This window comes from Molossus molossus, unplaced genomic scaffold (assembly GCF_014108415.1).
Source record: "Molossus molossus isolate mMolMol1 unplaced genomic scaffold, mMolMol1.p scaffold_m16_p_23, whole genome shotgun sequence".
Taxonomy (NCBI): Eukaryota; Metazoa; Chordata; class Mammalia; order Chiroptera; family Molossidae; genus Molossus; species Molossus molossus.
In genome coordinates, this window is record NW_023425359.1 from 7,525,171 (window position 1) to 7,547,597 (window position 22,427).

General features: G+C 49.0%; 1 protein-coding gene across 1 annotated transcript in view; it reads right to left on the minus strand.

Moving 5' to 3' along the window:
• GALNT2 (polypeptide N-acetylgalactosaminyltransferase 2) overlaps nucleotides 1–22,427 on the minus strand; it is a 164,696-nt gene that overhangs the window by 62,531 nt on the left and 79,738 nt on the right. Inside the window, exons 2-3 of the mRNA XM_036277437.1 lie at nucleotides 20,167–20,260; nucleotides 1,120–1,273 (exon numbers count right to left, since the gene is read on the minus strand). Of these exons, the coding sequence (XP_036133330.1) occupies nucleotides 1,120–1,223 (104 nt within the window). The 5' untranslated portion in view covers nucleotides 1,224–1,273; nucleotides 20,167–20,260. The remainder of the gene's footprint in view (nucleotides 1–1,119; nucleotides 1,274–20,166; nucleotides 20,261–22,427) is intronic.

Genomic DNA, 22,427 nt, shown 5'->3' on the forward strand with positions numbered 1-22,427 from the left:
TTAAGAAAGGGACCTGGCAGTTAACTGGTACTTATGCTGTCAGGAAAGTTCCCTGAAAATAGGAAAAAAGAGAAAAATCCTCTGTCAATGACGCTATTAACTTATGAACCAAAGCCAATCTTTAGCATGTGTTCACATGTACAGCTAACCCTTGAGCAACACGGGTCTGAACGGTGCAGGTCCACCTTATATGTGAGTTTTTCAATAAATACCTGCACTGTTTTTGATCCATGGTGGATGTAAAGGGCCTGCCTGTCTCTGTCCTCCTCCCTGGATGCCTCCAGCTCAGGCCTCACCCTCCTGGGTGCCTCCCCTGACCCTCCCACACGCCTCTTCGGAACAGACTGCCCAAGACCCAGGGTGCGGCACGCCCTCGCAGTAACCGCTGAGCAGGACGGCCTGCTGCGCACCCAGGAACATGACTGCCTCCACGTGGCTCCTCCTCTCAAGCCAGACTGACCCTGAGGGTCCAGGGGAACCGCCTCCGAGTAAAAGACCCTTACCAGCAAAACATAAGAGGTACAGAGTAGTTTCCACTTTCCCGTGGTGACAGAAATACAGGACAGAATGGCTGGAGACCTCCTGAGCTGAGCCGATGAACCCTGGGTGCCCTCCACCTACAGGTCCCAGATTCTTGAAGGACCCAAAGACGGATGAGGACAGAATCCTTCCCCCCAGCACACAGGCTGGTGAGACACCCCCACCCCCACCCCAGATGCTCAGTTCAGCATCTACCCTGCTGGGCTCCTTCCTTCCCCTGACAGGCTCTAGAACTTTCCCAGCATGAGCTGTCCCGATAAGCAGAATTTAGCATTTCTTCCTTCCAACAAGGCTGTGTAGAATGGAAAATGATGCTTTTTTTGTCAGTAGACTTTAACACAACTGAGCAACCCAGCCTCTAGGTGCGGCCACGGGCCACAGGACGAGGATGTTGCCCACACAGCCTCGACTCTCTGGGTGACGTTCCGTCACCACAGGCCCCGGGCTTTGTCCTAGTTTCAATACCCCGCGAAGACACAAGTTTCCCAGAGTAACAAACGCTGGTGTCACAGTGAAAGCGACTTGCTGATTGTGGGGAAGTAGGCAGAGCCCCAGGCCAACGCCCAGGTTAGTACTTACTGGTCATGTCTGGTGTCCGGTATGGTCCTGTCCATCCGCAGCTTATCACTTTCCACCTGGTTGAACTTGTTGCGGGCGTAGGGGTCCTGGCCGGAGCGGACCATGGTCCCTCCGACGTACGCTTCCTGGTCGAAGTCCCACCATCGCACTTTCCCTGAAAGGAGCAGAGCAGAGCGTGTGGGACGAGGGGAGACCGGAGCCCTGGGCGCACGCCAGTGACAGTGTCCCATCAAGAACAGCACCCAGGCCACCGCTCCGGGCAACCTTGACCCACAGGTGAGCTGAGGACAGCCCGAGCACGCGTCACCGTGCTACAGCTGCACACGGAATGCTTGAGTTCATAACGTGAAAGATGAAGACTTGGGCCACGAGCGTTTGTCCAGCGAACGAAATCCTCTGCCTATCAAAGTATCCTCGAGTCTGGTACCATGTATACTCCATATAAAAGGAGATTATTATCTGCTTATCCCACCTTTTCAGGGAACATGGTAATGCCCAAAAGCATCTCAGATATGGTGAAAAAATAATGTACAAATTACACCCCCAAAGAACAGGGTATTAAAACACCCCTCGTGAGACCTACTCCAGGGGTACTTCTTACAGTTGATACCATGTCTGCCCCCATGAGAAGATGAGCGAAGCCATTCCTAGTACACACACATCCCACACACGTGCATCCCAGCACACAAGTATCCTGGCACACATGCATCCTGGCACATATGTATCTTAACATGCACACATCAGAGCACGTGTGTATCAGAGCACACATGCATTTGAGAATACCCATGTGAACATACTTGCACTCCAGTACACGTGCATCCTGGTATACACATATCCTGGCACACACGTGTCTGAGCACACACACATCCGGGCATACTTATGTTCTCTTCCAGAGGCAATGGAGCCTGGCCCGTCCACACCCACATTGGCCATGACTCAGTTGATCAGATTACTGTTGCTGCTCCGGAAGGCCACACATAAGGTTCTCCAAGGACCCAACACTGGGCCGGGAGTTTCTCCTAGGATCTGGGTAGGAGCATGTGGGCGGTGGGCTGGAATGTACAGGAGAGTGCTGCTGGGGGGAGTGAGCCTGGCTGAGCCCGGCGTTAAGAAGACAGAGCCAGAGAAATGAGCAAAGGCATCGATGTCTAAACAGAAGGAAAAGTGGGAGGGAAGACGGACCTGAGTCACAGAGGAAAGTCAGGACTTGGTGTCCACCCTGGGTTTAAATCACTGTTTATCACTTGCTACCTGTGAGACCTTGGGCAAGTTATTCTTTCTTCAACATTACATTTCAAACAAACAAAGAAGAAAGCAAGCCAAAAAGGTTTTTCATGAAGATTTAATGGCCTACTATGTGCGAGTTCTGCAGATATAGTAAACTCAACAAACCAAACTCAAAAAGAGGAAAGGGGGCAGCAGGGAGGGAAGAAAAATGATAACAGCAGCCCTGTCCCCACGCGGTGATGAGTGCTGTGAAGACGCACAGGGTGTTAAGGGCAGGCAGTTCTGAGGCTGCTGTTTTATATGGGGTGGTCTGGTAGGGGGACTTTGAGCAGATACCAGAATAACAGGGAGTGAGTGACCAGGCAGCCCTCTGGGAAGAGCACAGGGAATTACACAGGGAACTGCAGTGCAAAGGCCCGGGGGTAGCAAAGAGCTCACTGTTCAGGACCCAGTCAGAAAGCCCCTTGAACTAAGAAGAGCGTGTGATGTGCTGGTCAGAAGGTGAAGGCAGGGCTATCGACATTGACTGGGAACAGGCAGAGGCAACAGCTCTTGTGCAGCATGTCAAGTGTTGGGTATATGACATTAGCATGTGCACCTACATACGTGTTTTCCCAACATGGTCCTTCTGCACCCAAGCAAAAGAAAGTCACATTCCTTCCTCTAGGTCAGAGAGGGGGAAACTGAGATTCAGTTACATGTGATTTGTTCATGGCTACAGAGGAAATTTTCTATCCAAAAGCTCACCTGCTTCTTGTCACAGTTGTTCTGCCAGGTCGCAACCCTCATCTTGTCACAGCTGGTTGCTGTGGAAATGATGCTCGGGGTCACTGAGGTCCAGACTCTCAAATGAGAAAGCAGTTCCCAAACCCACGAGCTCCCTGGCTGCGGGATGAGCCTGTGGCCCCTGATAAATGTCTGGCTGGGAGCCAGCAGAGGTTCATCATTTTCTTCCACCTAAAATAAACTGTTTCCAAAACATTTTTGGAAACATGTTTTTCCTGCTAAGGCAACTCTAGAAATACTTCTTGATCCTCCACTCTCCACCTTTCTGCCCTCACCCTCATCTGCTCTCAGGGACGGAGAAAGAAACCACCCTCCTGTCCTCCAGCACACGAGGCCCCTCCTCACATTAGCTCTGCCCCTCTGCCCCTCACAGACTAACACAAATCAGGAGCTTCAGCTAAAACCTGTACCGGCTGCACCTACCACGGACTCCAAGAGAGCTGCTGCCCACTGACTTGCTATGGCCTGAACAGTCTTCAGGGCGACCAGGAAACACCTGGACTGTGGAGCCCCATCCACAGCCAGAGAAAAGACTGTCACCCAAGAGATGTCTTGCCTGTATTCTGCACACCCCAGCTTGCTTCTCCCTGGTTACGGGTGCAGGAAGAGAGCTCGGACTCGACTGATGGGGGTTGCGTGCGGAAGGGACAGCACCTGCGGGCCTGCTGAGCTCTTGGGGCCTAACCCCTCTCCTACCTGCACCTCCCGGTGCTCCCTCACCACACCCCTTCTGGAATAAGACATGAGGACAGCAGAGGGGTCTATGGATGCCCCATGTCGATCAACAGTGGGGTGGGGAGTGTCCCTGACTTGGCCCCAAGCCAATGGTGTAGACAGGCGGTGACTACATGCCAGGTACCGTGTTGGCTCCTGCAAGTCATCAAGCAAACTAGCCCGATACCAGCCCTGGGAGGCCTATCCTAGGAGGGCGGGGGGGGGGGGGGGGGATGGGGTGGGAGGGAACAGACAATGATATGACGGCCACAGTCAAAAACGTATCATTGAAAACTGAGCTCGGCGTGCTGATGGTAAGAAGCGTGGTTCTGTGGAAGTGTTTGGCAGAGGGAACTGGTCTAGATGGGGGCACGGGATCGGGGGCTTCCGGGGGAGACACGAATGAGCTGAGATCCGAAAGATGAGGAGTGACGCAGGGGAAGCCCTTCGACGCCGCAGAAACGCCACCTTTCTTCACCCTCCAAAGGGGCTGTGGGCCTGCTCTGCCTTGTGACAGTTCCCCAAGGCGCAAACCACGTCCTGGAGACATGTTACAAAGGGATGTGTTCGTGAAAGCTTAGAGTACAGCAGGGACTTTACACACAGCCGACTATGGCACGGATGTTCTATCTCGTCCCGGGTGTCATGACACACACACGCACACAACTAAAACGAAGGTTTCACTGTTACTACGTGGGAACAGGTACATTCTCTTGCTTTACGTGCGTCTGACTCATGGAATTTGGCTTCACACACTCATAATGGGTCACATGCCATCACTTGGAAAACACCGGGCCACAGAGCCCTTACTGAAATCAGGTGTCTGAATTAGACAGGACGGCCGGGGCTGGAGCCCCCCTCGGGCAGGGGCAGGAAGATCTGCCCCCGTCTGACCCCAGGCGGAAAGGGGAGCTGCCAGAGGTGCCGACAGCTGAAAACTGGACGGACATCAGTGAGCGAGCGGGTGGGGAGAAACAGTCGAAACATTGGATACAACGTCTGAAAATACTGACTTAAAAAAATAACACTCATAAATCATCCTGTTGTTCTATCACCTCTTTAGATATTTTAGAGAGCATTAAAAAACCAAAAATTCAAAAAATCCAGTGAAAATGGACTTGGCCAAGCAGAACCAGTGGGTGGAAAACAACACAAAGGTCTCAGGCAGCGGTTCTCAACCTGTGGGTCGCGACCCTTTTGGGGGTCGAACGACCCTTTCACAGGGGTCGCCTACGACCATCGGGAAACACATATTTCCGACGGTCTTAGGAACGGAGACCCCCTCCTCTACCGTGTGCAGGCGGGTCGCCCACACGCAGACACGCCACGGACAACATGACGAGCTGCAGTGGAGGGTCGGCGTCAGGAAGGTTGGGAAGCACTGCTAAGGCTTCAGGAGGAGGCAGAAACGAGCTTCATCACCAGACACGGGAGAGCAGAGCGCGGGTTTAAGTAACACAGGAGGAGAAAGTGCACATCATCCTAAGAGGGGCTGTGAGAACGGCTCGCGTGTTAAATGAGGTCACGAAAATATGAGGACATTTATTTCCAGAAGATAGACTATCTTAGGAGGAACTGTGTGACCCAGTGGGCTGGACTGAGGGCCCGCCCCACTCCAGCCAAGCCCTGTGGGGTTCCCCGTCCCTTCTGCGATCACACAGCAGGCCCAAGCCTCCCAGAGCAGGGGGAGCGTCTCCGTGCACGAACCAAACGTCCTGCTCGTAGCTACTTCTCACCGGGAGGACCCAGCGCCCCAGGAGCTCTGTACACAACACTGTTGCCCCACCACCAACTACCAATGCCTCGTCCGGGCTCCAAGGCCCCTGAGGCTGACCACAGAAATGCACCCCATCCTGCACACTGCCCTGAAGAACACCACTTCGTACAGGTTCTTACAGATGGGGCCACCGCTGCAGACACCCACGTCTGACATGCTCCAGCCCATGCTGGACACCGGCTCCTGGCCCTCCTGCCATTTGTTTGAAGACGCATTCCCTGCAGTCCACCCCCGTGCTGATGAGGAAATCAGTCAGCTCACCAGTCGGAGTGAGGGGAACCTCGGGTGTGGGGCTCTATCAGTGGTCCCCACCCATGCCCGGGCCACAGCGGGGCTCCGACCACCTCGAGGCTACTCTGACAGCCAGTGGTCATGGGACACAGCTGAGGGGCAGCCAAAACAGCTCCCCCAGGAAGACACAGGGCTCCAGGTCCAAGGCCCCAACTCCTCCTGACTTTCCAGTCTGTGTGGGACCAGAGTAATATCCCACCCCCAAGTCGTTATGAAGTCAATGAATGACGGCAGCAGGAGTAATTCCCAAGCCACTGACTCCCACACGAAATTAAGGGACCTTACCAGGTCGACTGCCCAACGCGAACAGTTACCCCCACCTGGGTGGTGCGACCCCTGGACTCCTCACTCAGGAGGATCGCTGGGAGTGCCGAGCCCATGAGCACCCTCCAAGGCCTCCACTGGGGGTCCCAGCCCTGCACCTGACCCTGGGAAATGAGAGGCAGGCACTGGAGGAGATCCTTACCACCTTCCTGGGGTTCCTGTGAGCATTTGCCCAGGGGAGCATGGAACCTGCCCAGGGGAACCCGGAGCTGCCTAGGGGAGCACGGGACCTGCCCAGGGGAGCACGGGACCTGCCCAGGGGAGCACGGGAGCTGCCCAGGGGAGCACGGGACCTGCCCAGGGGAGCACGGGACCGGCCCAGGGGAGCACGGGACCTGCCCAGGGGAGCACGGGAGCGGCCCAGGGGAGCACGGGACCTGCCCAGGGGAGCACGGGAGCAGCCCAGGGGAGCACGGGAGCTGCCCAGGGGAGCACGGGAGCTGCCCAGGGGAGCACGGGACCGGCCCAGGGGGGCACGGGACCTGCCCAGGGGGGCACGGGACCTGCCCAGGGGAGCACGGGAGCGGCCCAGGGGAGCACTGGCAGGAACATGCAGGTGCACTGAGCTCACACCCCATTTGTTGCCCATGAGCGCCTTCCCCCCGTGGCCCTAACTGCGTCCATACCTCTGTCCTTCCATTCCCATCTGCCTTCCCAGGGGACACCTGGAAATGATAATAAACACGCAATGTCCGTCTCTGCTCTATTCAGGCAGGGGGACAGCGTGAGACACACCACATGTCAAAGTGGGCAGGGGAGCGGAAATGGCCTTGTCAGAAGCATGAGCATTATCCGTGGAATAAGAAACAATGAGCATGGAGCTAGTTTGGAAAGTACAAGTTCTAGCAGCTGATTCTGAGGAACAATTCAGTTTCACACTCAGCCTTGTCAAGATCTCTGAGCCTCTCAATTCCCATGTGAGCTACTTTTAGAATTCCTTAGAAAAGGGGGGAGCCTTAGCAGTGCCGGGGCTGAGACACCCCAGGAGTGTCCACAGGAAGGAAGACCCCACCCTGCACGCCACTGGGCGCCTCCCTTCACCCTTCTTTCCTGCCCCCACACCACCCTGGGGGGCGGCGGGGCCATACAGCCTCCAGAAACTTCGAATGCAGATGCCGCCCTTCTGCTCAAAGGGGACTGGCAGGGAGGCAGGGTGTGTGCTGGACATTTCCCGCGAGTTCTAGCACCCACGATCTCAGGGCTGGAACACTCCCTTTTTAGGGGTGTCTCGGCACTTTGTTCCTGCTAACATTCACAGTCCTGGGGCACTCCTGACTTCATAAAACAGCCATTGTTCCGGTGACGCACAGCTGTGCGGGTGCTTGTGTGGTGCTTCACCTGCATTTCACCCACTAGAGAGTGAGTCGTCAGCCACGGGGTCTGCATGGAGGCTGCAGGCACCGGGGTGTAAGGGCCGTGGGGAACCCAGCTCTGTCCTGCAGTGTCAGGGCAGTTCTGGCTCATGCAGGGGTCCTAAGTGCCCCTTGGGACCGTTACCAAGGGAAAGCCAGTTCTAGGCTCCCAATAACCAATCCACAAATGCTCGTCTGGAAAAGATGCTTTTACAATCAGGCAACTGCTTACATTTGAAAGACTTATTCAATTAAATGGAAAGTAATGCCACGTTTCCAAACAACATCATCTCTTCCTTAAAGTTTTTGTTTTTACTAAATCTCATGTTTAAAGAAACAATGATGTAATCTATAGAAATGAACCTTCAAAGGATCAGCACCACAAAACATACGGGAACCCAAATGCTCAGAGACACACACACGGTTCTCAGATTAGAGCCCTCTCAGGTGCTGACATACGCCCCTTAGGAGACCTCGTCGGCATACACCTGCCACCACCTGCAGGTGGATGAGGGAGGGAGGTGCCTTTGCTGGGACCGTCCCAGGGGGCTGGGGCCACAGAGACTCGGAATTCAGCACTGGCCTGGTGACGGAGCTCCAGGTCTTCACCCGCACCCTCCCCAGCAAGGAGGGCTAAACAAACTAAAAGCCTGTGCAAAGCAGAGCAGCCTCTTCTGGGAAAGCAGCCAAGAAGGGAAACAGAATATATTTTAAATCAAAGGACAAAGCTCTCAGATTTACTTCAGCCTCTTGGTTGATGTCCATCCAACTGAATGCAATTTCACTATGCTTAAAAAAAAATTCCTAATATTCTTCCTCTAAAAGGTCATAATGCTGCAGCATGAAGAGAAGCCAGGATTACAAACAAACGAATCCATTTAAATGACAAAGACATGTAAATAACACTGTGTTATTTGTCACTGGATATCTGGCGAGACAGGGAACTTGGTTCGCCCATGAGAAACGCTCCTGAGATAAGGACTCCTACGCAATTCATTTTAAGGATGAAAAACAGGAAATTCAGAAAGTGGTTAAAAGTTATGTAAAAGAAAATGTAAGGGGAAAAAAATCAGATGTTATAGGTTAAATACTATTAATTTATGTAAAGTTATTTGTGCCATCAAAGTAACTTTAAAAAACGCCACGAAACAGTGTGATTTGCATGAGGAGGCCTCCACCTGACTTGAAATCAAGGAATTGTCATCTATTTCTTTTCTAAATTTTAAATAGAAACTCTTCCTTTTTCCTCTACGCGTGATAGTGTCTAAGTGTAGTTGTTGTACATGGTCCCCACCCATCTCGTTCCACACCAAGTATCAGTAAAAGCGTCACAGCGAACCTACCACCCAGAACTGAAGCTGAGACAGAAAAGGCAGAGAGGGAGCATCTATTAACCAGTGGCCCCGAGACAGCCACTTTACACAGACCAACCCACACCACACAATAACCCTGTAAAATGTGTGTTATTATGACTCTCTCTGTTTTACAAACTGGGAAACTGAGACTTAGGAAATAAACTCTAAAATGATGGAACCACAGGCCGTTTTCTTCCTGAATCCACGTCCTTCCACCGCGGCTGCCAATTGACTTTTAAGTGGGTGAAATTCAAGTGAAGACCAAACAGCAACCCGCAGGTCTGTGCGGTCCCACTCGCCCTGCAAGCACCCTTTCAAAGGGCCCAGCCCCGTCCCCAGCCCTGCCCAGTCACGGGGGAACGGAGTCTCTGAGTTGAGGCTGTGTGTCCCCCTCTTGAATGCTGAGATCACATGCTGTTGGAGTCAGAAGGGGCCAGGGATGTCATCTCTGTTACATATGTGTGAAAAGCTTGTCATTAAAACCCCCGTGTCCAGCCACAGCTTACAAGTGACGGGAGCGTTCCCGTGCCAAGGAGCCGGGGAGCTGGCAGGGGCCTGCGTGCACAGAGGTGCTTCCCTGGGACTCCCCATGTCTGCAGTCTCCCATAAAAAGAAAACATTCAGCTTCTTTTGAATGGCAGCCTTTCAAATAGCTGGGCACCATGATCCCATTTCCCCCTTCCAAGTCCTCTGTAAAGACTCCAGTTATTTTATTTTTATTAAAAAAATTTTTTTTTCTTTATTGATTTTAAAGAGAGAGGAAGGGAGAGGGAGAGAGAGGTAGAAACATCAATGAGAGAGAGAACATCAACTGGGCGCCTCCTGCACACCCCCCATTGGGGGTTAGGCCCACAACCTGGGCATGTGCCCTGACTGGGAATCGGACCAGTGACCTCTTAGTGTATCAGTTGATGCTCAACCACTGAGCCACACCGGCTGGGCCATCCAGTTATTTTCAGTGTTCTTCATTGGACGATGTTTCCAGCCCCCTCACTATAGTCTAAGTTACAAGCATCTCTGAAACCCTGTGCCCAGATCAGGTGTGACATGGTGGCAGAGGGCACCAGATGCTATCTGAGTTGTTTTGGACACTGTATTTCTACCACTAAAGCTCCAGATAATTCTATTTTAATGGATCCATCATAATTCTCGCTGGTGATGTGGTCCACATCCTTGATTTAGCTTTCTTGTTTGTTGGAATGGGGGACAGGCAATGGAGGGTTTAATGCTGGCTAGGGTGCAAGGAAACAGGCCCCTCTGGACAAAAAATTTGACAATTTCTATTTTAAAAAATCTTTAAACATGTATTGCCATTGACCTGCCATTTCAGTTTTAGGAAGGAAATGATTAAGGGCATACAAAGATTTCATTTTTTTGTTGTTGTTGTTTAATATGTTTTTATTGATTTTTTAAGAGAGATAGAATCATTGATGAAAGAAACATTGATTGGCTGCCTCCTGCACGCCCCCTACTGGGGACTAAGCCCACAACCTGGACATGTGCCCTGACCAGGAATTGAACTGGGTCCTCCCAGTCGATGGGGGCATTGCTCAATCCACGGAGACACACCAGCTGGGCCAAAGATTTACTTCTAAGGACACAGGCTGGAACCTTCTACGTGTCCTACAGTACAGGTAAGTACAATGCGCTCCCGGTTATAGATAAGCCGCCATCAGCACAAATGCAGCCAGAGACATTTACGGCCACGGAAAGGTGTTCCTCTTACCCTGGGAAGAGACAGGTCAGCACAGTGAGGTACCACGTCTGTCAAGATGTCAAGGTGAGCAGCTGGCTGGGGCTGCCTGTCCTAAGCCGCCTCAGGAGGAAGACGGAGCAGGTGGTCTCCTCCATGCAAGGGGCACGTACAAGCACATTTCACAGTGAATCCCCCCAAATCCTCAGCACTGTTGCGCACCTGGTGGACTACTTGCACATTTCTTGCAAGAATTAAAGAAAAGACTGAACCCTGAATGTGAGAGAAAACTCAGGACATGTGAACAGAGAGGCCAAAAGGCCCAGGAGCTGATGAGAAACCGAGCCTGGGCTCGGCGCCCCGGCGAGGAGACGGCCCGCTCCCGCGAGTGGGGTGAGCGCGCGGACACACGCCCAGCACCAGTCTAGGGGACACACACAGGGAGCCGCAGTGGTTATATCGAGGTGGTAGAATTATGTGCGAATATAACTTTCTAATTTTTGCTTGTCTAAATTTCTTACATTTTCTACAATAAACATATTGCTTGCTTTTAAAAAGGTGCTTCCCTAAGGATACTCAGAGCCACTTGTTTTCGTAACAGAGACACTGTGCAGACAAGCCTCAGGGGACACGGGGCATGAAGACACAGTGGAAGAGTGTTCAACCTCAAGAAGGAAGGAAACTCTGACACACGCGACCACCCGGGCGAACCTGGAGGACATTATGCCAAGTAATAAAAGAAAAATACTGAAGAATTCTACTTATATGAGATACCGAGGAGTCCGATTCAGACATGGAAACGAGAATGGTGGTTGCGGGCGCGGGGAGGAAGCGGGGGAGTTAGTGGTTCTGGAGATGACAGTGATGATGGTGGGGATGGTTGTACAACAACGTGAATGAAAAGAATGACACTGAGCTGGACATTTAAAAAGTGGCTGAGCCCGGCTGGTGTGGCTCAGTGGATTGAATGTTGTCCCAAAGACTGAGCGGACCCAGTTCGATTCCCGGTCAGGGCACACGCCCGGGTTGCGGGCTCGATCCCCAGTAGGGGGCGTGCAGGAGGCAGCTGATCAATGTGTCTCTTTCACGTCGTTTCTGTCTCTCCCTTCCTCTCTCTATAAAAAAATAAGAAAAATGTAAAAAAAAAAAAAAGTAGTGGTTGAAATGTGAATTCGGAGTTACGTGCATTTCACCACGCTAGAAGAACAGCGAACAGCGCCGGGACCTCAAGTCCTCAGGAGGAGGAAAGGTCAGTGAGCACTTCTCCCCAGTTCCTCGGCAACGCTGAATAAACACTCAGGTGGTTGATCGCATCTTCCTTCCGGCAGGTGGGAGGCAGGAAAGCGAGACCGTTTCCAGTAGCGTCAGTGGCCACCACACCTGGGAGCTCAGTTCCATTTCACACTCGCCCTTCCGTGGACAAGGGCAGCTTCTGCTCTGAGGACTCCAGCGTTGGGTAAGGAGGCAGCAGTGGGCGGGGGATGGGCGGGGTGCAGACACAGCAGCGGATAGGAGGGGCCTGCCAGGGCACCCAGAACTTAATTTCGACTCTCGTCCTCAACCCTCTCCCTTCCCATGTCTCTCCGAGGCCTCGTCCCCTTCACAAGGTCACTAGTGAACAAAGGACACTCAGGCTGCGCAAACGCAGAGTCCTGCTCTCCAGACCACGCCGTCTAAGGGTGAGCACCCCCTGTTGAGAGCCTCCACCACAGAAGGCTGTCCTCCGTGCCCTCACGGGTCCCCCTGCACTGGGGTCCTGCCTGCTAGTCTCACCATCAGATCAGACATGTCAAGGACAGGAGAGGACAGGGTGTGGGAGCGAGAGGTACTGAGAGCAGCTCATTTTTCAAACCAAAGAGCTTTTTCCACAACTGGGGTGGGGGTAGGGGGAGATAAAATTCATCTCCATCCAACAGATTTTTCTAAAAAAACTGATGAATAAATTCTCTATCTGAAATACTTTGAATATCAACATTGAAAAAAATTCACTGGTACCAACTGGATGCCGACATAGCAGCGTCGGCCACGGAATCTCGGGGCAACAAAGGGGTAGATACATTCTCACCCCATCTTTTTTTTTTTTTTAAATCCCTACCCGAGGACATTTTTCCATATTTTGTTCAGGTAGAGTGGGAGGGAGAGAGAGGAACAGAGAGAGAGAGAGAGAGAGAAACATCGACATGAAAGGGACACATCGAGTGGCTGCCACCCGCACGACCGACCAGGGCCGGGGAGAAACTGCAACCGAGGTACATGCCTTAGCGGGAACCGAACCCGGGTCTCTCTGGACCGCAGGCCAACGCTCTAACCGCTGAGCCAGACCGGCCAGGGCTCTCACCCCATCTTGAATCCTGATCTGGGAAGAGAGATTAAAAGGATAATCAAGGCTAGAACTGTCACCATTTTGTAGATAAGGAAAATAAAGCTGCAAACATTCACTGCTTTGCTAAAGCCGAGTATCTGGCGGCGGTGCTGAGCGCTGAGCCCGGTTCCGATCCCTGGCCCCCCAGCACCGCCCTGGTCCTCAAGCCCAGTGCTTCTCCAGGACGCTCTCACATTCCGGCTCCCCTGCTGCAAGGTTTTGAAAATGGGAAGAGCCGGGAAGAGGGTGTGAGGCATGCTATCCCGACGAGCTCGGGAGCTCAGGAACCCTCCTCGGCTTGTAGCAAGCAGCGGCCCTGGAAGGACATGTCCAGCTCAAGAACGCGGAGCTGCTACGTCCCTGAAGCTGGGGTTGGAGGACTGTCCCGAAGAGCATGACCACAGCCTTCTGGAAACCCAGCTGGTGGAAAAGAAATGAAACCGCTTCCTTTCTTTAGCCAATTTGCTGAGAATTATCTGAGTCCCAAGCTCCTGTGACCCAGCTGAGGCCTCGGATTCATAGGACTCACTAAGTGACCCCTGAACTCAGCTTTGACAGAACTCCTGGCCAACAGGACCTGAGTGGGGACAAGGGCAAACTGCTACACGAGCATGCTGTGTCTCTCCCGCAGCAACGAGACCCGAATCCATAAATCTGAAAGAGGATGCTGACCAGATTTCTCACCCCAACTGTGAGCCTTCCTTTATGGACTGGGTTTCGACCGAAGAACCTGGTGAAGAAATCACGGGTCTCCTGAAGGCAAACACTGGACTGGGTCCTTGATGCACTCAGCGGCCGCTCGCACGCGCAGTTCTGCCTCTACCCGCTGCTCAGGAGCCGTCAAGCTGACCGTGGCCTGTGCGCCTCAAGCCTGGGAACTCACCGCTGAACTGGAAGACTGAGCTCCCAACACAGACAGAGGGCCAGGGCCCAGCCTCCAGGCCTCCCTTCTGCAACAGCCACTCTGCTGATGTACTTTATCAAAATTCCAAATTCTACCCCAAACTAGGGTGGGCTAGGACAAGAAATCCAGTTAAAACAATAACCTGGGCTTTTGTGGCCATGGCCGGCCCAAGGGCAGGGGTCTCCAAGGTGGGGCCACATAAAGACAATCTTCTGGGGTACAGGAAGAAGAGAGTGGACATCTCCAAGTATCTTTCCTAATCCTTTATAATTTCTTGTTTAAAATAGGCTTTAGAATGTGTCAATAGATTAGTACGGTAACGTGTATAATTTATGAGTATTTTAACGTACATGGGCTGAGGTGATCTATACTCAGAATACTTTGCTCATAGGTGTATGATCAAGAGCTGGAGGCATCAGTGCCATCTCGGATCTGGCTCCTCACCTGTCGGCAGGTTTGTGGCTATGCCGAAGGACCCCAGGCTCCTACACTCGGCATGGGGCCGCCTCCTCCCAGCCTCTGTCTGTATCTGCTCGGGAGTCGATACCTAGAACACAGGAAGCCGCCGAGCTTCCCACAACCCACTTGTACAGCAGAAAGTGTCGTGACCAGTGGCTACTTACAAAGCACAGAATTCTGGCTATGTCCATCATTCTTGAGGGAAATATATTTCTTAACCATTAGAAAATAATTTCTAAAGGAAAAAATGTGTATGCTGGTTTGATAAGAATAAAAGGTTTCAACACACACACACACACACACGAAAGTCCTTTGGAATATAAAAGTATGCTGTAGTTCATGTATGAAAAGTTGTAAGTAAGAACTCAAAAAAGAGAACAATCAGTACATTCCTAGCTCTTTGAAGATAAGAAAGCCGACTGCACAGCAGTTAAGGATATGAAAGCCAGGGTCCATGCCACACTAAATTGATTTTAACTACAAGATGACCCCGAACAGTCACATCTAGTCTAGGCCTTGAAGATGGCTTCTCCCTCCCTCTCCATATGTGCCTTAAAATCCACTAGAACATTTGTGTGTTTTCTAAAATAGAGGACAATCCACAGGAAGTCTCTCATTAATCTACACAGCAGAAGTATACCCTATTATTATAATAAAAAATGCTTATTAGCTAACTTCTTTTTGGGTGCCCCCCACTGTGTGGGCAATGCCTCTTTTACCTAGGAAGGAACTGTGGCTCAGGGCTTCAGGACCCACCCAGGAGTTGGGGAGGACAGGGGGACAGTCTTGAGAGACATCAAATATACTCTCTCGCCCCCCCTCCCCCCTTCGCCATGTCCGTGCAGCTGGGACAGTGGAGAGGGCACAAAGGAAGGGCTTAAACTCCCTTGGCCAGTGCTGGTCCAACCCAGTATATAAACTCTTCGTCACCATCAAAGCAAACCTTCATGAACCAACTTCTAATCCAGTCCAGCCTCTAAGAAGCGTGGAAGTCGTCACTCCATGCTAACAAGTGACACGCTGAGCAAGCTGGAAAATCGACCACTCTTCTGGATCCCTCAGAGAAGCGAGGTCCCGGGGCAAGCTACTTCTCCGCAACCTGCAGAGTCACGACCTAGCCGAGTAGCAACCTCTGCAGCAACTGGGTCCGGTGATGAAACCTGAACTGTAATAGATGAACTGCTGGGGGGCTCACTGTGGACAAGCCTGAGAGAAAAAACTCCAGGGGGCCAGTAATAGGGGGCCCCAAACTTGTGAGTTTTACCTCTAAGAGCTTAACCAGATTTCTCACAGTACAGGCAGATCCCCTCTGTCTGATTTCTCAGATTTCCCAGTAGGGAGAGGGAAAAAGGAACGGTTCTGAAATACACGACACGTTCTGTCCTTACCAAGGCCTGCCTTCAAGAGAAACTATCTCACCAGAGCCTGACCTACTGGGATTCATCAGTCTAACCACCCAGGAGGACGGTAAGTCCCCACTGACAGCCTGCCCCAGCCTCCTACCTGGGGGAAGGGATAGGCCCAATTCCCATGGACTCTGGCCATCCTGTCCCACACAAGTGAGAGAAAAACTGAGAAGCAGGTGTGAGGTTCACAGCCCGAGGCAGAGGCTCACCCACAGATGGAGACGGTCAGAACTACACACTACTTCCCCTCCCCCACCCCTCCCCACCACATCACTAAAGGCCTATTTACTGGAGTCCCTTTACCCTGTGCCTTGTATCTGCCCTGTGAGAAAAACCCACAGGGCATACTAAAAGGCAAAAAGCACAGTTTAAAGAGACAAAGCAGGCACCAGAGCCAGACTCGGGCATGTCAGGAATGTTGGCATTATCACACCAGGAATTTAAATGGGAAAAGTAGACACGATGGAAGAACAACTGGACAATGTAAGCAGAGAGACGAACATTCTAAGAAAGACTCATGAAGAAAAGCTAGAGATCAAAAACACTTCATGGAAGAGGAGAACGCCTTTGAGAGACACTTTAGTAGACTGGGCATGACTGCAAGAATCTCTCAGCTTAAGGATATGAAAACAGAAACGTCCAAACTGAAAAGAAAAAATACAAAAAAGACTGAAAAAACCCCACCAACAAACCAAACAGATATCTAAGAACTGCTGGACAACTACAAAAGGTGTAACGTGTGTGTAATGGGAATATCGGAGGAGAAGAAAGGCAGAAAGTAATAGAAGAATCTTTTGCAGTGATAATGACTGAGATAACCTTAAATTAATGTCAGACACCAAACCACAGACCCAGGAAGCTTGGAGAACACTAAGAAGAAAAAATACAAAAAAGAAAATCCAAAAAAAAAGAACACCACACCTAGGCATAGAATAGTCCAACTGCAGAAAATTATTGATTAAAAAAAAAAAATCCTGAAAGAAGATAAAGGGAAAAAACAGCTTTAGAAAAACAAAGATAAGAATTATATTCAACTTACCAGAAATAAGAACAGAGTACAATATCTTAAGTGCTGAAAGAAAAAAAGCCAGCTTGAATTCTGTAGCCTCTAAAATTAATCTAAAGTGAAAAAGAAATAAAGACTTTCTCAGACAACAAAAATGGAAGGAACAGACCTGCCTTGCAAGAAGTATTAAAAGAAGGTCTTCAAAGAGAAGTGACACGGGCCAGAAGCACAGACTCCGTTAGGGAGTGAGACCACCACAGAACAAGTGAAGGTAAAATAAATAACTTTACATTTTCTTATTCTCAACTGAGCTAACAGAACAGGTTGTTCAAAATAATAATAACAAAATGTACTTGATTATGTGTGTTTATATATATATATGTTCATGTATCTGTGAAATAAAAAACAGCAATGATACAAGGGATGGGAGGGAGAAATCCATTGTGTTTTATAATAAGATACTTGTGCTGTGAAGCAAAATAGTGTTTGTTACTTAAAGTTAGATTTGAGTTAGTTCTAAATGTATACTGCAAATTCTAGGGCAACCACTAGAAAAAGTGAAAAAGGAAAGGAAAGAAAAATAAAATCATATAAAATACTCCATTAAAACTACAAAAGGCAGAAAAAAGAAGACAAAAATAAGAAGAGAGAACAAAGGTGAGGAATAGAAAACAATGACAAATATGTTAGATATTAATAATAAATTTAAATGTCAATGGTCTAAATATACCAATTAAAACACAGGAATAGTTAGAGAGGGTCAAAAAATAAGACCCAACTAACTATATGTTGTCTACAAGAAATCCACTTTAAATATAAAGACGAATATAGGTCAAAAGTAAAGAGACGGAGAAAGAGATACCATTCCAATACTAATCAAAAGATAACAGGGCGGCTGTATGAGTTTCAGACAGAGCAGACTTCCGATCAAGGGAAGTTTTCAGGGGCAGATAGTTCTCCAAGATGACATAATGATCCTTAATGTGTATGTGCCTAACAGCAAAGCATCAAAATACAGGAGACAAAAACCGAAAGACCTGCGAGGAAAAACTGATGAAGCCGGCATTACAGCTGGAGACTTCAACACTGCTCTTTTAGAAATGGACAGATCCAGAAGGCAAAATTTAGTAAGGACACAGTTGAACTCAATAGCACCAATCAACTCAATATAATTGACATCTATAGCCTACCTCATCCAACAACAGCAGAATAAACATTCTTATCAAGCTCATATGGAACATTCACCAAGAGACCACAATATGAACCATAAAACATATCATAACAAATTTAAAAGACTAGAAATCATATAACGTCTGCTCTCAGACTACAATGAAACTATAAATAAATAACAGAAAGATATTCTCAAAATATTTCGAGATTAAACAACATGCTTTTAAATAATACACAAGTCAAAGAACAAATCTCAAGAGAAATTAGAACATATTTTGAACTAAATGAAAATAAAAATACAACTTATAAAAATGTGTGCAATACAGCAAAAGCAGTGCTTGGAGGAAATGTACAGTATTGAGGATGAGAAAAGAAGACCTAAAATCAACCATCTAAGCTCCACCTCAAGAAAGTAGAAGAGCAGATGAAAATCCAAGTAAGCAAAAGAAAATAATAAAAACTAGAGCAGGTATCTAAGAAATAGATAAAAGGAAATCAATAGACAAAAAAACTGGCTCTTTGAAAAGATCAATAAAATCAGTAAGTCTCTAGGCAGACTAAGAAAAGAGGACACAAATTACAATATCAGAAATGAAAGGACATCACTACAGATCCCATGGACATTAAAAGGAGAATAAAGGAACACCATGGACAGCTCTATGCCTACAAATTTGATAACCTAGATGAATGGATCAATTTCTTTTTTTTTTTTTAAACATACTATCTTTATTTATTTATGTATCTTCACCCGAGGCCATTTCTGCATTTATCTTCAGACAGAGCCAGAAGGAGAGAGGGAGGAAAACAGAGAGAGAAACATCAATGTGAGAGAGACACATTGACTGGTTGCCACCCACATGACCCCCACTGGGGCCAAGGACAAACAAACTGCAACCGAGGTATGTGCCCTTCATGGGAACTGAACCTGAGTCTCTCTGGTCCACGGGCAGATGCTCTAGCCATTGAGCCAAACTGGCCAGGGCAGGATCAATTTTTTGAAAGATACCATCTGCCAAAACTCAGACATGAACAAATGGACTATTTCAATAGGCCTGCATCTATCAAAAAATTAGATCAATATTTCTTAACCTTCCAAACAGAAAGCACCAGGCCAAGATGGGTTCATTGGTGAATTCTATCAAAAAACATTTAAAGAAGAAATTACGCTAATTCTCTACAATCTCTTTCAGAAGATACAAGTAGAGGGACTACTTCCTGACACATTCTATGAAGCCAGCATTACCCTTATAACAAAACAAGACAAAGACATTACAAGAACAGAAAACTACAGACCAATACCTCATATAAATATAGATGCAAAAATCCTCAACCAAACAAACATTGGCAAATTGAATCCAACAATATACAAAAACAACTATATACCATGACCAAGTAGGATTTATCCCAGGTATGCAAGGCTGGTTCAATAAATGAAAATCAATTCATGTAATCCATCACATTAAGAGATGAAAGAAGAAAAAATCACATGATCATATTAATAGATGCAGATAAAGCATTTGACAAAATCCAAATAGATGACATTCTAGAAAAGAAAAAAACCTTGGAGAGTAGAAGGATTAGTGGTCGCCAGGGATTCGGGGGAGGGAGAAAGGGATGAACAGGCAGAGCAGAGGATTTCTAGAGCAGGGAAAACTATTCTGTACGATGCTGTGATGGTGGATTCATGTCACTGAATGTACAACACCAAGAGTGAATCCCAATGTGAACTATGGGCTTTGGGGAATAATGGTGTGTCAGTGCGGGTTCATCGACTTTAACAACTGTACCCCTCTGGAGGGGGATGCTGGTAGTGGGGGAGACTGCGCATGTGTGGGAGTAGGGGGTGTATGGAAATTCCTGTGCTTTCTGCTCAGTTCTGCTGTGAACCTAAAACTGCTCTAAAAAAATAAAGTCTCTTAAAAACATCGTGAACTGATACATGCCATCCAATATTTTCTATTTCATTCTACTTTTTCTTTCAACAAGTTGTGGTCACCTCCCAGTGAACGTGCTTCCCCACCCACGAATGGACCTGAAGGAAGTCAGCAAAAGACTGCTCTTGGACAGAGTCTCCATCTGCCTGGGGCAATCCAGTCTTGACCCCAGAGGCCACGTGCTCCGAGGGCCACATGCTTCCGCTCATTCAGTTAGTGGGCAACATGAGTTCCTGACCACCAGCCACAGCGCAAGGCTGAACTGGCCCCTGTGGGTGCTGTCGTACCTGGAGGGAGGGTCTCCACGCTCTGTGCTTTCTCTTCCCCGTTGCTGTGGTGAGGTTCCTTCTTTTTAATTGGGTCAATTTCATTCCAGTCCTCCTGCAGGAACAAAGACCAAATGAGTTGACTGGTTCCTCAAGCACACCTTCATTCATCAGTTCAGTAACACCGAGTCAGATCATGCCAGCGGGCCTGGGGCCTCAGTGACGAGTGCCGAGAATTCCCATCTCCGGGCCCTGCACGGAGCACCTCCGCTGGTAGAGACTGCAAGGCGAGAAGAGTGGGAATAACTTTCTAAGGAAGGATTTGCATTTCGCTCTTCGTTTGATCATTATATGGTACATCTACAGGAAAGAAATACTCTGCACACTCGCGGGGCTTTGAGGATCTGTGAGGGTGGGGAAGGGAGACAGGAAAAGTGGATTAAATAAAAAAAATTTAATAGTGCTGAAATTAAAGCCATTAACATCAGGGTAGTTCTCCAGACATCCTAGATGTTTTTTTTTTTAATCCTCACTCGAGGACATTTTTCCATTTTTTGTTCAGATAGAGCGGGAGGGAGAGAGGAAGAGAGAGAGAGAAACATCGATGTGAAGGGACACATCGAATGGCTGCCACCCGCACAACTAACCAGGGCCTGGGACAAACTGCAGCCAAGGTACGTGCCCTTAGCGGGAACCGAACCCGGGTCTCTCTGTACCGCAGGCCGAAGCTCCAACCGCTGAGCCAAGCCGGCAGGGCCAGACATCCTAGATGTTTAGGAATGCTCTAGGACCAGATGTCCCTAAGGGCCCTGCTCAGGGGCTGGTAAATGATTTCATTCCACCGACTAACAGTGAGGGAGGGGGACGGCCCAGGAGCTGTCCCCAGGGCTCACTCCAGGAGGCCGGCGCCAGACGGAGCTTCGGATGAGGGCTTAGCGAAACCAGAGGAGGATGAGGCTCTGGCAGAATTTACTCAACTCATCTGCGCGAATGATTTACTCTCATCTATCAACGTTTAAGTCAAACTAAGTAACAACTACATGGCCACAGAGCTAAATATATTTTCAGCCACTTGGAATGTGATTCTTGTAACTAAAATAAGAAAGGTTTCTGTATATAACTCAAATCAGAAATATCCCATGGCTAGAAAGTGACCCACTCAGTCTTCTGTGAGCCAGTTATCCTGGACTGGCAGTGCCCCCCCCCCCCGAGCAGATGCCTTCGGAGGGTCTGCAGCTGAGCCCTGTCCCGGGGCAGACCAGCCAGTTCCGTATGAGCCATTTTACTAGCGTCCCTCTAGACCAGCAGGGACCCTGCGTTGTGTACAAGCTGACAACACGAGATTTTGGGGCTCTTTAAAATGTCAAGTGAAATCTGCAGGAAGAAAAATTCTTGGGGCTCGGGCAGATCATACATTTTCCCCAAATGCAACTTGCTCCACCCTTAATCTGCATTTTTACTAAGAAGGTGCAGCAACTAAAGAGACGCCGGGCCTGGGTTTCTGCTCTCTAGGGGCCCAGCTTTTTCTTCAGCTGCTTCTGCAGTGAAGGATGCAGCAGGCTTTATCCATCAGCGCCATCCTGGAAATGTCGGATGGGGCGCCCAGGAGGATGACCCCTCTGCAGACCAGTGGGCCGGGGAGAGGACCCACCCTGCACCTGGGTGGTCCCAGCCTCACCCCCGTCACAAGGCCTCTCTTCCAGATCTTCTACAGATCCTATCCCACATGATAGCAATTATATTAACATGCATCTGTATCCTGATTAAAAATTTTTTTGCTGCAAAAAAAAAAAAAATAGAAAGATATTTGTAATTAGGCTTTTGAGATTAAATCTTATAAATAAACTTTCCATTGACTACTGCAATGATTTTGTAGCAACCTTGGCAAATGCGTGGCGTGAGAAAATCTAACCTACAATCGCCTTTACGCCATCAGGAAATACATGTGAATACTCAATTCAGCAAGTGATGAAGACACCAGAGCCCCACTATGTAGGCTTTCAGTTAAGCATTAGTAATTTTTATTTTGTAGCTTGCCTTGCAGCATTTTGTGGCTAACAATTTTGTTTGCAGGTGCTTGGCTTACTACATACATGGGCTAATGGATCAAACCATTTAACCTTGGACTTGAAAAAAATTCAAAAGCAAACATTGCTGGTGGGACCCATGATTTTGGTCTTATTTTCTATGTTTAAGAATCAAGGCATTATCTGTCCTGTTCACCAAATCAATAGTTGCATCAATGTTTCTTCAGAAAATAAATGTTTCCTCTCACAAACAAG